This window comes from Drosophila eugracilis, unplaced genomic scaffold (assembly GCF_018153835.1).
Source record: "Drosophila eugracilis isolate 14026-0451.02 unplaced genomic scaffold, ASM1815383v1 contig_2161, whole genome shotgun sequence".
Lineage (NCBI taxonomy): Eukaryota > Metazoa > Arthropoda > Insecta > Diptera > Drosophilidae > Drosophila > Drosophila eugracilis.
In genome coordinates this window covers 486368-501890 of record NW_024573046.1, presented here as the reverse complement: position 1 = coordinate 501890, position 15523 = coordinate 486368, and the positions used below count along the sequence as shown (strand labels likewise).

Sequence of the window (15523 nt, the reverse complement as noted above, 5' to 3'; positions counted from 1 at the left end):
ATTCCCTCCACCTCCTTTGCAGCAACAGTTAAAGGCAGTAAAATTTAATAACAATAATAATGCTAGTCCAGGAAATTCGAGGACTTCGCTTTATTTTTATGCCAATTGCCTTTGGGGGCGTGAGGGTTTTTGACCTCCCCTAGCCCCCCTCCCTCACAGGCAGAAAGGTTAGATGGTAAGGTGAAAGCTTTACGGGAATGGCCCGGGAAATATATATTAAATATTTACAGCCACAAAGAGGGGAATATGTCTTAAATTACACTCCAGCCAAATCATAGCTTAAATGGGTGGTTTCAAGGGTTTGTGAGCTTATTTAACTTAAAGTCTTTTAGATGAGTTTAAATTTCTTGTTTTGCTTTGCCCATTAAGTTAGTTATTTCGCAGTTTTTCAGTGCGGATAGCAATAGAAAAAGTATTCCTTTTTGTTATCTCTGATTAATTATTTGCAAGAAAATTCCCCTGATAAGTTGTTAAACCACCCTCGCAGCTCACAGTAATTGAATTGACCCAACTCAGGTGCGTGGGTGTGTGTGTGTATGTGTGTGTGTTTTTTGTTCTCTGTGTTTGTGCTTAGGGGTTCATTTAGTTGGCAATTTCTCTAATAGGTTTACACTCAATCTACGAGGCCACATGGTCCACCCTAAGACCCCACACCCCGCAAAAGTAGGCAATGGTTTTTTTTTTTTGCTTCTCTGATACTCCTTCAACTTGACAGGTTATTCAAGAGTTTTGGTTTCCAGCCAAAGATAGCAATGCGGATACAAGAGGTAGTGATAGGAGAGCCGGCCACAATTAATTTGCGGCTGGGCTGCAATTGATAATTATCGAAATAATTGATGTAATTGCCCGCGTTTGACCAAATCGAATCCCACAATCAATGTCGCCCCAACCGCACGTTGTGCGGCAACAGGAGTCGTCTTATTAAGTGCACTGAAACATAAATAAGCTGATTCTATATTATATAAAAAATTCTTAAAAAATAAACTAACTGTAAAGATACTTTTACTTATTATATTATTTCTTAATGATAAACCTTTTTGCTTTAGGTAATTTCCCATTTAACTAATAACTTATTCATATCTGATTAATTTTACTGTGTAGGGAGTAGGGGTTCTAAGGAAGATAATGAGGGTAGTGGTAAGGGGTCTTCAATTGATTTTGCTTTCTCAGCAGTTGTCCTAGTGATACAAGGCGGTAATCATCCAAAAGGTAGGGTAGGGATCTCGGGGATGTGAAATAGGTGGTACGTAGGAGGACCCTAACTCCCTAGCGACTCACTTAACATGCAACTTGCGGTCAGTTGACACTTGTCTCAGTTGTCTTTAATAGAACGTGATGTCTACAGTGAGACACAAAGTTAGATAACATTAGATAACATCTCAACACTCAATTGCTAAATTCAGTGTGTCGTGTGTAATATAGCATTGACTTAAAAGAATGTATAACAAGACATTTCCTTTAAATTTTTGCATAATTTCTTTCCATTAAATCATACAAATTATGTATCTTTCCTTTGACATGTCTATTTAGGAAAACCAACGAGTCATAAGTTGCAAATAGCAAAAAATTTTATACGAGTCAAGAAGCATTTGGAACGTCAGTTGTGAAAATCTGCGATAAATCCATCGGATGCTCTTCAATTTTTAAGCTGGCAAGTGCAATCCTTTTGCCCCCCCCATACCAGTCATACTTGCTTAAATGCATTTTCCAGCATTTTCCTCTCCATATGCGAGTGATTTTCCCCGGCGAGTAAAGCAAAATAAAGGAGATTTCAGTTAACAAGTTTTAGTCTCTTCATATGCTTTGACAAATCCTTTGGCTGTGGCAAGGACTAAGAATGAAATTTGTCTTCGGACAGGACAATTGCTAGCCCAGCCGGCAGAAATAAGGAAAAATCAAGGGAAGGTGCTGCAAAAGGCATTGAGTGGAAAGACGTGTTGGCCAAAACGGTCCCTTACGAGGGCGTTGGGATGTAGGGTTGGTCGACAGAGTATTCTAGGGTTAAGTGTGGCAGCATCAGGACAACATGTTGTTGCAGCACCAAATCCTGGGCTCTGATTACAAAGTAAGCCGTTTACTTTGCTGTATCCTCGAATGTAGTTTTGCTTTATACAATCAACTTGCTACGAGGACACCATGAATATAGTCTGATAAAGGAATAAACACACACTAATGGAATATAAACAATATATATATAATATGCAATATATATATAATAAAAAAGAAGATTGGAGACACGAAGTTCACTTGTTCAAGTTGATCATTCAATAAAGATTAAGTTCAGATTATTTAATATGGTTAAGTCTTACTAACTACCCGAAGCATCTTTAAGATTGTTTCCATAAATTTCCAATTTAAATTTAAATACCTCTTCCCGTTCTTCATTATCACTCTACTCTATAGGACCCAGTGCTTCTGATTTACTGCACCTTTAATTTATTTTTTGGTATTCTTGCAAATCCCTTGGCATCTTTTTCGATCTCCCTTCCCCCGGACTGCAAGTATCCATCGGCTTGGCGAACGTGTCACTTCCTGTCGACGTTCATCACCTACCCGTATCCTATCGGCGAAGAGTGCTTTGTTGTCCTTTTGTGACTTTATTATAAACAAATAGGAGTAAAAATTTCCTTAGCTCTCAGCGAGCTCCTATCGTCTGCTGACAATGACAAGGCAAAACACAGGATGCACACAGAAAAAGAGCGCACTGACAGAAATTTATGTTGAATTTAATATCCTTTGTATGCTTTACATATAATATTTTTAAAATCAAAATATTATTATAAAACATTAACATTTTCAACGAATTATTATACCGAAAAACATTGTTTTTGAATATAAAAACATAGATATTCTCCATTTCAATTATTTTCAGTGTATGACAAAGAGGTCGAGGGATGGCTGTAGGGCGTGGCGGTGGGCCAAGGCGATGAGAGGATGCAGGGCATAGCAAAATATTGTCGCCTGCAATAAATGCCAAGCATCCGCTGCGACAAGAAGAACCGGAGCGTCGACAGGAAGCGACCGAACCACCAACCGCCATTATGAATGCAGCGCCATTTTGTTTTGCCCCCTTCCGTCCTATCTCGTGTGTATATGTGTGTGTGTTTAAGTGTGTATGTTGGTTATACCCCCCGATGCGTATACGATAAATAATGCGACTTGGCAATTTTCATGGCCTGCCCTGGGTTTTATGCCTTTTTTGGGAGACCCAACTTTAAGCCACTCTCGATGTAAAGTTCTTTTTAATGGGTTCAAATATCTCTTAAAAAACTTAAAATCCATATATACTATACTAAATTCTACAAATTATTTAACCATAAATTTCTACAATTATGATTTAAAGTAAATATCACAAACATTACTCATACGCCCCATAGGACAGAAGAAAAAACATTTTTTAACCAGTATTCATACGAAATACGAATGATAAGAATGAGCTTTATGTAAAAATAGTTAAAAGAAGAAAAAACCATGATTACTGAAAATCTGTCAGACTTTACATTACTCATACGCCCCATTGGTTGCCAGAGTGAAAATTCCGCCCATCTATGAATAAAAATAATAACCCCCACCAGCCGCATGACATCCAACAAGTTTAATTAAAACATAAACTAAGAGCATAAACAAATGAATAATTCACAATATGATGAGGTGCACGCCCCACGTGAAGGACCCTCCTTGCGAAACCATCGAAACCAAACACTTATCCTGACCGCAACTAGACAAAAATTTGCATTAGCAAACAAAAAACGCAAAAAAAAAAAAAACAAAAGAACACCAGCATGGGTGTGGAAAAGGGAATTTTTTTTTGGTTTTTGGTTTCGTTGGTGTGACTTTTATGCAAATGGAAAAGGAGAAATATGAAATTTCGTTGCATAGTTTTGGGCGCGCATTTAAATTGGTGCGGATCAACCTTCGCATCCTTTTTTGCCATCGTCCTGCACTTGCAGGATGCCTTAAAGGCTTTAAAAGCAATTTGTCTACAGTTTTTTTTTTTTTTTTTTTGGTACGTGAAATATTTGGATATTTTCCTCTGCCAATTTGGGAAGTATGCGTGGGTATATCGACGTATTTTCAAGATGTTCTTGCAGAAAACTGTATGAAATTTAATTTTTGCAAGCTTCATTCCCTATTTGATTTATTGCTAAGTAATTGTCATTCTTAGAAAATAACATATAAGAAAAAAAATTAAGGTAAATGTACCTTAATCGTTAGAGAATGCAATTCAAAAGCAAAAACTTGTCCTTAATTTATTATTCTTAAAAAGAACAGAGGTAAAGATAATCTTCTTTTATAGGATACATTCAAGTCCAAGCCATTCTTTGAAAACTCAATTATTTATTATATTTTTTTAGTATCCTTCCAACCGACCATATACAAAAATACATATTTTTGGGTAGTTTTTTTTTTTTTTTTTTTGACGAGTGCGAATTTAATCAAAAGTCAAAAAGCGCACACACACTATCCTCTCCCGCCGCCCCTTTTGATTTTCCCAAAGCTATCGCTTTTCCCCCAGCTCCGTCAGCTTTTTCCACGAATTTTCATTTCTCGTTTTGTGCGTGTGAGCCTCTGACCCAAATAAAAACAAACAAAAAAATAACAACAGAAGTGGTAACTAAGGTGGGGACAACGCACAAAAAGACTCATCAAAAACTCATAAATTTGCAATTTTCGACACATGACAAAATAAATTGTAAACAAAAGAAAAGCGCGAAAGCCGAGAAAACTAACAAAAAAAAAAAAAAAAAGACGAGGACAATAACCTTGACTACCTATAGCAACATTTCCCCAACATATAGGCTTCCAGCTTGTTTGTAGTTAATCAATAGAACAATAAAGGACAAAAGGGTGTCAAACGCAAAGTTTTAGTTATGTTAAAGAAAGAAGAAGAATCCAAAAATAAAGGAAAGTGGTGTAAAAAAACAACATCGGAAGTCCCCAGCAGTTTTGGTTTTCTCCCTTTCCTGCAGCTTAAGTTTTCAGTATATAAAAAATATAAACAAAGTAAATAAAAAAGAAAATTTCTCTTTGCTCTACCCCCTGACCTATTCAAACTGTGAAAAATTGAAAAAATAGCCTTTGCCTCTTTCTTTGATCCTGTCATTTGCCAGATTCAAAGAGGCCAATCGAAGTAGGCTATTACCGATATTTTTCATACTTTGAATCAGTCCAAGTAGGTGTAGCTTATATTGAACATTTTGCAGCTGTCAAATTGCCGCCGACGGTAGCCTAGGGAGTTAAGTTGACTTCTCAAAACAAAACATTGCCGTCGGCCTGGGTTCGAATCCCGGTGAAAATCTAAGAGCATGGTTACACAACACGCATATGGGAGTTTTTTACACATATATAATAATAACCATTCGGTGGAGAAAGTCCAACACAACATTATAGCCAAGATCAGGATATTCAAAATTTCAACCAACTTCAAACTTCAACACTTAACTGAGGACAAAATACACTGAAATAAATAAATGAGAACTAATCAAGAATACATGGTACAAAGACCAACCACATCACCTAGCATTAAGTATAAAGTGTAAAAAGGAGACAGGATGAGAACTGGACTGTGGATGAGATGACAAATTTGAAAATATATAAATAATAGAACTAAGAATTTTAAAGTGGAAAATTTGGAACTGAAAATGTAACTCAAAATTGTTAAGTTAAATAAAAAATTATTTTTGTTTTTTTTCCATGGAAACAGCAGGATAAATCAACATTTGCATAAAATTCTTCTATTTTGTTAAGGTTGGGAATGTGAATGATTCTGGAGATGAACGAAATTTCGCAATTCTGATAAGGGTAACATCTGATTTAGAATTAGAAAACAAGCTCAGCGTGGTATTACATTCCATATTTGGACCATTATTGTCTAAGTTATGAACAAAGTACTACAATTTTTGAAGGGAAAATTTACCTCAGACAAATTTTACATCTTCGATAAGAGGAACATCATCAATTTTTGTGAAAAATTGTTCAAAATCGTATATGTTACAATTTAAAATACAAGATTAAGGAGGTATTACATTCCATATCCAAATATGGTAAATAGTATTAGTATAGGCAAAAAACTGACATCTTGAGGGGCAGCAGTAACAATAATTCTTCATTCTTTAAATGGCATTGGCTAATGTTTGTTTTGATCAACTCATGTAAACAAATAATAACTAAAAAAAAAGGTGTCCACGGACTTTAAAGCTTTTGTCTGCCCGAGAACTTTTGATCCGCTATCTCTTATGTTCTCCTATTTTTGCAATCAAAGCAAACGAAATGCCGTAAAACTCTACAGGCTTAAATGAAATCGTGAGAAGTCTCATCTGTAAAAAAGATAAGGTTGATAAATTTAACTTATTTTAGTCTATATATAGCTCTATGTAAGGAAAGGTAACTTTTTTCACGATTAAAAGAAATCAGCGAAGGCCTTAGTTAATGGCCGAAGTATTGAAGGAATATTGTGCTTTTACGATTCCCAAAACTTTGAAAACTTTTAGCAAGTATTGAAATCTTAGTAAAGAAAAACATATAATTAATTTATATTTCTTTGAAAATAAGCGGCAAATTTGACTGTTAAGATCAACTTTTGAAATATTTGATTATCTAAATATCAACAGAAAAATTTGACTTTTAACGGAAACTTTTGAAAAATTTTAATTTTTTAATATAAAAGAAAAATTAAAAAAGTAACAGAATTTTTTTAATTTTAACAGCCCTTTAACATAATGTTAACTTTTGAATGTTAACGGCTCTGTTAATTCGAAACTTCACTGTTAACGGCTCATTTCTGTTAACTCACTGTTAAGTGAAATTTTTCGCACTCCGTGGCCCTTATAATTCCTAACAGGTTCTAGCAGAAATATAGTGACTAAGGCGCTGTTGGCCGATGATAAATCAGTCATGTCATTTTCAAGTGAGTGTGTTTGTGTTACTAAAGTGCCTCCAAGTGGTCCGGTAGTACTTACCATTAAATTGGTGGTACTTGGACATGGCCTCCATGGAGGATGCAGTGCATCATCGATTTTTTTTTCTGGCTTTTTGATGACGTCGCTTTCTATAGCATGACTGTATTTCGGCAAGCCGGAAATTCAAGGTAAGTGGCAAAGTTTTCTATATATTTATTGCATAAGCCGAGGGGCATATTTGGCCCATGATCCGCAGTTTTTGCAAACGGCTTGCATGCTGCCATTGGAATGTGGATCTTTTAAGAATAAGTTAAGTTAAGCTTTCCCGACTGGGATCACTGGCAGATCCAGTCAATCGGACCTGAGTATGAGCTAAGGTACTCATAGAGACTAGGTACTGATCTGCTTTTGTTTTCTTCTTTTTTTTGGATTGCTGCCTGGCTGGGAACTTAAGGATTAAGGTCTGAAATCGGATTCCTCTGCATTTCAGTGCTGAAAACTGGAAATTTCATCGTTGGCCATTCCACTAATCTGAGATTTCTGGGAATCATTAGCTTAAAAGTATTTGAAATTTAAAACATTCATCAACTTATTTTACTGAATAAATATTTCTTATAGCAACTTAAAAAAAACTGATAACCATAAACTGATTACCACAAATTAAGAATGAAAGCAAGGTTTAAAACTAGTTGACTAGTGGTATGTATGCCCTGATATTGAATTAAAGACTTTAATTTCTTTAAGTAAATTTTAAACCAAATCTTTCCTATAATTTCTTTAAATACATAAACTAAATTAAATCTTTCTTAGTCATTCTAGAGTCGAGATCTTTGCCATTTAGTCAACTTATTTGCCACTTGATCTATCCATACATTTACGATCTGGCTTTTCAGAAACTGCAGCGGTTTACTTAAGGATTAAGGATCAACATTTTTGAAAAATTAGATTCGTAAGAGATGGAGTTGAAGGTGTATATGGATATGGATATGGATATGGATATGAATATAGATATGGATTATAACCGAAATGTAAGCATGGGATTTAAGCAGAAATCAATTTTAAGTCAAACACTTCTCTTGTCCGATTTTAGCTGTGTACAAAAATTCAGTCAATAAAAACCATGATTTTTTTTCAGTTTCGTAACATTGTCAAAACTTTAACCTTGTCAAAACAAGGCGCACGGCTGTTTTATGCAGATAACGATGAAAACGAAATATAGTATAGGAGCCATACTTGCTTTTATCATTATTGTTATGATTTTTTGGTGTGAGCACTGATTGAATGGCTGAAAAATCAATAAACCAATTTTTAACAGAAATTTGCAATTCTATTTTCGGGTGTTTAGCTCTAGCTCGGCCAAAACAAGCCGTACAACCATAAGAACGACTGTTTTGTGCTGCTAACGACCGAAACTAACCACTCCTATCACTCGTTTAGCGATTTTGAGAAATTCATTTTCGGCTAAATTTTGCATTTTTGATAAGGGATACCATCATCAAAATTTTCAAAAATGGGCCAAAAATGAAGTTTCCCAGATTTGAATGCAAACCAATTGGGAATCATAACAATCAAATTACGAGCCCTACGAGGTATTACATTCTGTATTTGGACCATTTTTGGCTGTGCTATGGCTAAAAAACTGATTTTTTGCGCTCAAAATCAAGTATACGTCTTTTGATAGCAGAAAACCGGCTTTGTTGCCGTTTCTTAGCTGTAACTTTGTCAAATCAAGTAGCACGGCTAAAACAGTTTTATGCAGCTAACAAGTGTTACTCAGATTTTTTGGTGCGAGCTCTGTTTTAGGGGCTGAAAAATCAGGAAATTTATTTTTAACACAAATTTGTAGTACTACGTTCGGCTTATTAGCTCTAGCTCGGCCAAAACAAGGTGCACAGCGAAAAGAAAGACTGTTTTGTACTGCTAACGACCAACACTTACTACTCCTATCACTCGTTTTTCGATTTTGGAAAAATCAATTTTGGCCCTAATTTCGCATTTTTGATCATCAAAATTTTCAATAATGGGCCAAAAATGAAGTTCCTCAGATTTGAATGCAAACCAATTGGGAATCATAACAATCAAGTTACGAGTCCTACGAGGTATTACATTCTGTATTTGGACCATTTTTGGCTGTGCTATGGCTAAAAAACGGTTTTTTTTTGCTTAAAATCACGTATACGTCTTTTGGCAGCTGAGAGCCATGATATTTTGCAGTTTATTTACTGTAACTTTAAGTCGATCAATTTAAAATTTCCTTGAGAAAATGTTAATAATAGCCTAATAAATCGCACGGCTTAATAAAAATGAACTGCTTATATGGAAATAAGTTGCAAAGCATTTCTCGCCACTTTACATAAATTGAATTTAGCTTTGTTAAACAAATTTTTTATATTTATACAATACAAAAATTTACCATATCTTCATTGAGTCATATATATATAATCGGATACCAGCAATTAAGGCGAGAATTTGTTGATGAATCAGAGGCTGAAAAAGGGAGTGGGGCATTATCCATTGGAACTTCCCAGGTAAATGACATTTGAATGTCACTTAATACTCCAAAAAACCCGCACTGATGAGCGATTTTGGGTTTTAAGTTCCAGAATGGGATTGATAACAGTTAAATATACACTCATAACTATTATTAAAGGGTATTCCCATTCTATTATTGCTCACTTCGTATCCACAGATTGATTTAAATATCTTAACATTATGGCGTTACATGCAATTCAATTCAAACTATCAATATATCACGTATACCTACTCTTTTTGTAGAATCATTAGGAAGAGAGAAGAATTCTCGTTGCAATTCTTTTTTGCTGTCGCTTTAAATGACTTGGCAATTTGAGAAGAATTGCCAAACGAATGAGAAATGGAAATTCGCAACTGTCTGGTGTTGATGGTTTTATATTTTTTTATTGTTGTCGTTGACGTAGTTGAGGGCAGTTCATAAGCTTCGTTTTGCAACCGCAAGAATATCGAAAAAAAAAACAAGAGGGTACACTAAATAGATACCCTGTATTTTGAGAGGGAATATTGTTGTGACATGCAAAGATAACTGAGAAATGCTTAAATATTTATTTGATATTAATAAAGTCATTAAAGTAAAGTTCAAACTCGACGTATACTTCATAAAAGTATCTTATAGAATGCAAGTGTCCACTTTTAGATATTTTATATACTTTCAAGGACTAGAATATTTTAATAAAATCACCCTTGACCCATATTAGACCAACCCGATAGTACCCTGTAAATTGCATATGAGGGTATTATAGCTAGCAAACGGCAATAGAAAAAAGTTCAACTAATTAGCGCAAGTGACTTTTGAACGTTGTCGTCGCAGGTTTATTTCTTTTTGTTGTATTTTTTTTTATTTGAATTGAACAGCGGAATGGAGCGTGAAAGGCACAACAACAATATTGTCAGAACAATGTAGAAATATTTACCCAGCAACACAATAATAATAATAGTAATAATAATAATAATAATAAAAACAATTAACACATTTTTCTCCGCGCGCATAACCAGTTTTCATTTCGGGGGCAAAAGACGATTTATTCGTTTTATTCGGAGACAACAAAAAAAAAATGTAGATCGCAACTAACTACACATAATATAGTACGAGTCTCATACTTTATCGCTCTCCAGCAAAAGCACACGAACGTATCAAATACAGTTATTGCCAAAAAAATAGTCAAATTTTCAGGATTTAAATATGCAAAAAAAAAAAGGAGATAATTTAGAAGAAGTTTTTAGATTATTATTCAGATCATATTAACATATGATCTCACTATTTGTTAATCACAAAAAGCATCTTTTATATAATATAAAAGATAGTATAAGATAGCAATTACTTTTTCTATATGTTAGCTAGCAAAAAGCCTTAGAAGAGATTATAAGCAACATATATTTGAGATAACTGCTACTAATGTGAAGACAATTGTACCCAGAGTGTTTGCTGTCTTTAATCTTTTTGAATTGAAAGAAATCTCGACGCGACTTGGAGGCTCTGCGTTTTTGTGCCGGCGTCGATTTTTCAGTTCGAAAACGAATGCGGTGCGGTCAAGACAAAGGAATCGATTTTTAATATATCGAAAAGCATTGGAAAATGTAGCGCAAAAAAATAAATTGAAAATTTTACAAAAATATATAGGAAAACTATTTTCCAAAAAAGAAAAATCCATTGTGTTTTGTGTGTGTGTTTGGGTGGAAAAATGTGTTGAAAAATGTGAGAGACAGAGAGAGAGAGAGAGAGAGAGAGAGAGCGAGCGAGAAAAGAGCGGCAAATAAATGGCAAAAATGTGATAAGTGATACTATATGTTTAGCCCTCTCTTTGTCTTCTGTATACCCTTCTCTATCTTTCATTTGCCACCCCTCACTCTCTCTCTCTCTCTCTCTCTCTTTTATTGTGAAGGGCATTCCGTAAATATTTAGGCGGCTTCTATCAAAAACCCGCCAGCTGATAAGCTTTGATAACAGATAATGTGACAAGCTTCGCTCTCTCCTCGGTGCTCTCAATCTTAATTTCTCATTCGCGAACAGCTGTTGAAGGCAACAACAACAATAACAAAGACAACAACTTAAAGTAAGAACAGAGCTCAAAGCTGCCGTTAAAAAACAAATATATAAAAAAAGCAAACTAAATAAAAGAACAAAAAACATATTTTTTTAAATATTTTTAAAACCTAAAATAAAAGTCAAACCAAGAAGCAACAATGGGAAAAGATCGACTACCTGAGCTTTTACAGGTGAGTGAAAAAAATGTGAGATATGTGGTCGATTGGGAGGTGCGGATGAGGTAACTGCTAATTAGCTTGAAACACATTGGTTCGACAGCATTGAAAAACATCTGAAAAGAACTGCAGACTGTAGAAATGATTAATTTTCAAATAATACAATGTAAAAAAACTCATGCAGTTACATTTCCAACACAAATTTAGTTCTTTTTCTGTTATTTCCTATTTCCTATGACATTTTCAAGGACTTCAAATAAAACTTAGACATGGTAATAAGGAAAACATAAGATTTAGCCACTGTACTGCCCTCTCCTTTACAATTCGCTCAATTTCTCACAGTTCTGTGACCGCTTTTGGCACTATTTTTCGACTTGAGAACACCAAAGTGGCAAAAAGGGGGGGTTCTCTATGGCATTTATCAGATCGGCCAGAGATAACGGCGATAATGTGGCCACACACACACACACATCATAACACTCACGGACCAAAGCAGCCCATATAGACACCCACCCGTACCCCTTCAAACTTTTAGCACTAAGTGAATTTCAGTACCGAAGTCATTTTTATTGTTCATTTACACCGCGCCAGATTGTGAACACACAGACGTAAATAAACTCAACCAAAGTTGCTAGTTTCTATTTAGTTTCTTTTTTTGCTCAGTTTTTCACTGCAGTTCGTTAAGATCGCATGGACCCCTTTTTGTTTTTTTTTGAATTTCTTTAAGTTTTTCTATGTTTTATTCCAGCGCTCACTGACCACGAACTCATCGAATTCGTCGTCAAACGGTTCACTGTTATTAAACGTGTACAGTGGAACCACGGAGTTCATCACCAACAACACCGGTGGTAGCACAAATAGCTACAGTGTGGTTAGCCAAAACAGCAGCACGAATAATAATAATATAAGGGAATCTAAGGATCGGTCCAGTTCGAAAATGTCGCAACATGGATCGAATGTGGACGATATACTCAATCCGGTAAGTTTTTTAAACTATGATTACAGTTTAGAGCAACCTAAACAACGTAAATCATTTGTAAATTCTATACATATATATCTGACAGATATGTATCTTTGTTTCATAAAAAAAAGATATTCGTACTTAAGATAGTATCAAAAGTATCTACAAATCTGTAGATATCCATTTAATGGGTCTTACATTTCTCTCAATGAGAATTAAAGTAGAGAGTCAGAGAGAACAACCGTCTTTTCTTACGGTTTATTATATGAATCAGCTGTATTACTCAATAGCGCAAAAACTCGTGATAAGTGTGGAAAAAAAACCTTATTCCCATTAAGCATGTTTTTGTTGTGGTCATGGGAAGTTGAGAGAGCGGTATAGAGAAGAAAAGTCCCGCCCACTTTTCATAGGGGTTTCTCAACTCAACGTGAATGTAAACAAATAATTTTTACTGGACAACCGGCAGAAAATCTTAATTGGTTTTTGGAAAAGATGATATGTTTGGCTAGAGGTATAAAGTTGAAAACTTCTTAAGAGAAATCTGTAAGATTTTAAGATGGAATACGAATTACAGAGTTCAAACTGCAGATTTAAAAATGGTTATTTAACATTAAGTTTAAACAAGTATGCTTACTTTCTGATTTCTGTAGGATAAATTTAAACGAGATTCTTTCGAATATAGTTATGATAATAGACAAATATAATACTTAATTTTCAGTATACGGAGATACGGCAACAACTTGCACAGATAGCCGCCAATTTGGAGTCAATGAACCGCATGGCCCAAACCGTGAATCTGCGAACGTTTAATGGTAAGTACTTTAAGTTGTAGAACTAAAATGAATAATAATGTCTAAATAATATTATCCAATCCCCTAGAGAACGAGATGGATGAACTTCACAGCAAAAACCTGAGACTAGGCAATCAGCTGATGGCGCGATTCAAGGACTTCAAGACAAATCTGCCAGCGGAAAATGATTACAGTTTGGAGGCAAGAATGAAAAGGACCCTCTTCTATGGCCTCCACCAAACTTTCATCAATCTGTGGCATAAGAATGAAATATTCCTGCAGAACTACGAGACCAAAGTCAAAAAGAATCTGAGACTGCATACAAAAATCAGTAAGTGAAAAAGATATAGAGTATACTGATATATGTATCTGTTAGATCGAGAAGGATATTTTCCTTATTATTTAGTTGAGGCTATTTGACTATGGACTTTCTTTCTTGACTCTTTAATTTTTAATACATTTTTGTATTATATTTCAGTCAATTCAGAGGCCAGCGAACAAGAAATCGAGTTACTCATCGAGAACAAGACAACAAAACTCTTTGTGGATAATGTGAGTAATAAAAAATGGTACAGATTAAAATAACAATAGCCAACATCTGTTTGATATTAGTCATCAGAACTAGAAGAACAAAGAATATCTACAGGAATTTTTGGAAAATCCTTTTAATCATATTATAGTATATATTCTAGATTTTTTGAGCTATGCAGTCTTGCTCACTTAAATGGCATTTTAAATAGATAAAAGCTTATAAATATAATTCATAACAATCAAATAAATCACTTACCTCGCTAATTAATGAATACCATGAACATTTTTAAGCTTCATTATGAAAGAAAGCTGAAAGAGAAAGAGTAATTAGTTAACTTAAAGAAAAAGTAAAAGAAATACCAACGACAGCATGAATGAAAACAACGTAAACACAAACATATGGAAATGCATGTACACATATACATATTTGCAAATGCCGCGAAATGTAACGGGAATCCAATGAGGAGGGAACACAGCAAAGCAATTGCAGACACTTTTTTGCTTATTTATTAATTTAAATTATGCGATTTCAACATACACAATGCAAAATTTAATAGCACGTGTGTTTATTATTATATTTAAAACTTTCCCGTAGCGAAAACAATGGATTAATTTGGTTATTTTAATTTTTTTATGGAGTACAACTTAAACACACGTGCTTACGCGGTGATCACAAAGATAACTGAAAGATGGGTAAAAAGAGACAGTGAGAGAGGCGATAGACCTAGTATTAGGATAACGGTAAAATTGGGTTTTTATTTTGCCCTCTTTGTCTTGACATCCTCTATTATTTACATTCATAGATAACAAATAAATGAATTATCTTTTATTGTAATATATTTCTTAATATGCTTAAACTAAATCTAACCTAAAAATACGAATATATCTTTATTAAATGTAATAATCTGTTGTTTGCAGTTCCTCCAGGAGACGGAGAAGGAACGGCAGACACTGCGCGAAATGATGGATAGGTTTAACGAGCTGCGCCGCTTGGAGAAGTCCATAGAGGAAGTGCATGCCCTGTTCATGCGCATCCAGACATTGGTATTGGAGCAAAGCGAGGTGATCCAGCGGGTGGAGTTTCACGCCCAGCAGGCCTCCCTCCACGTAGACAAGGGAGCGGATGAGCTGGATCAAGCGGAACAGCACCAAATAAAGGCGCGGAAGGTGGGCAGATTCAAAGACTTTTGGAAGATAACAATATTTATTAATTTATCTATTATATTTACAGAGAAAAATAATGCTCATATTGATAATTGCCGCTATTTTATTAGTATTACTCCTTGTTGGTATTTATTTGTGATGCATGTGAGACAATTTTTTTTTTGTTTAATTGTAAGAGTTACATCTAAGAAAATAAAACTTAAACAGAAAAGAAGTAAGAATATTAAGAATTGTTAATGACTTCGCCCGTGACTTCAATCCGTTCAGAACTAAATTGTTTTATATCTTACGGCTTCTTAATGATTTTTGCTTAGATTTAAACGGATTTAACGGACTAAACGGATTTAAATCGAATAGCTAATACACAAACTCTTAGCTAATACAAAATATGTAGCCAGTACACAGACCTAGCCCAAAATAGCTAATTTAGCTTTGAAACAGCT

At 34.7% G+C, this 15523-nt stretch overlaps 1 protein-coding gene across 4 annotated transcripts; it reads left to right on the top strand.

Annotated features, from left to right (window-relative positions):
• Positions 1-10899: 10899 nt before the first annotated feature.
• LOC108103327 (syntaxin-4) lies at positions 10900-15285 on the top strand. 4 transcript variants are annotated; one of them, XM_017208760.1, is made up of 8 exons: positions 10900-11127; positions 11443-11648; positions 12382-12612; positions 13313-13406; positions 13474-13716; positions 13864-13937; positions 14835-15083; positions 15148-15285. In XM_017208760.1, the coding sequence occupies exons 2-8, from the start codon at positions 11616-11618 to the stop codon at positions 15217-15219; spliced, it is 996 nt and encodes a 331-aa protein (XP_017064249.1). In that variant the 5' UTR covers positions 10900-11127; positions 11443-11615; the 3' UTR covers positions 15220-15285. The 4 variants fall into 4 exon arrangements, with proteins under 4 accessions (XP_017064249.1, XP_017064250.1, XP_017064251.1 ...); XM_017208761.1 differs by having other exon boundaries at positions 10949-11009; XM_017208762.1 differs by lacking the exon at positions 10900-11127 and having other exon boundaries at positions 11315-11485; positions 11598-11648.
• The last annotated feature ends 238 nt before the right edge of the window (positions 15286-15523 follow it).

What these genes read in the sequence shown, in the direction of transcription:
- LOC108103327 (XM_017208760.1), top strand. Translation starts at nt 11,616, where the DNA reads ATGGGAAAAGATCGACTACCTGAGCTTTTACAG. An exon ending in TGGACGATATACTCAATCCG is followed by an intron (nt 12,613 to 13,312) that starts GTAAGTTTTTTA and finishes CTTAATTTTCAG; the next exon opens with TATACGGAGATACGGCAACA. An exon ending in CAAAACTCTTTGTGGATAAT is followed by an intron (nt 13,938 to 14,834) that starts GTGAGTAATAAA and finishes TGTTGTTTGCAG; the next exon opens with TTCCTCCAGGAGACGGAGAA.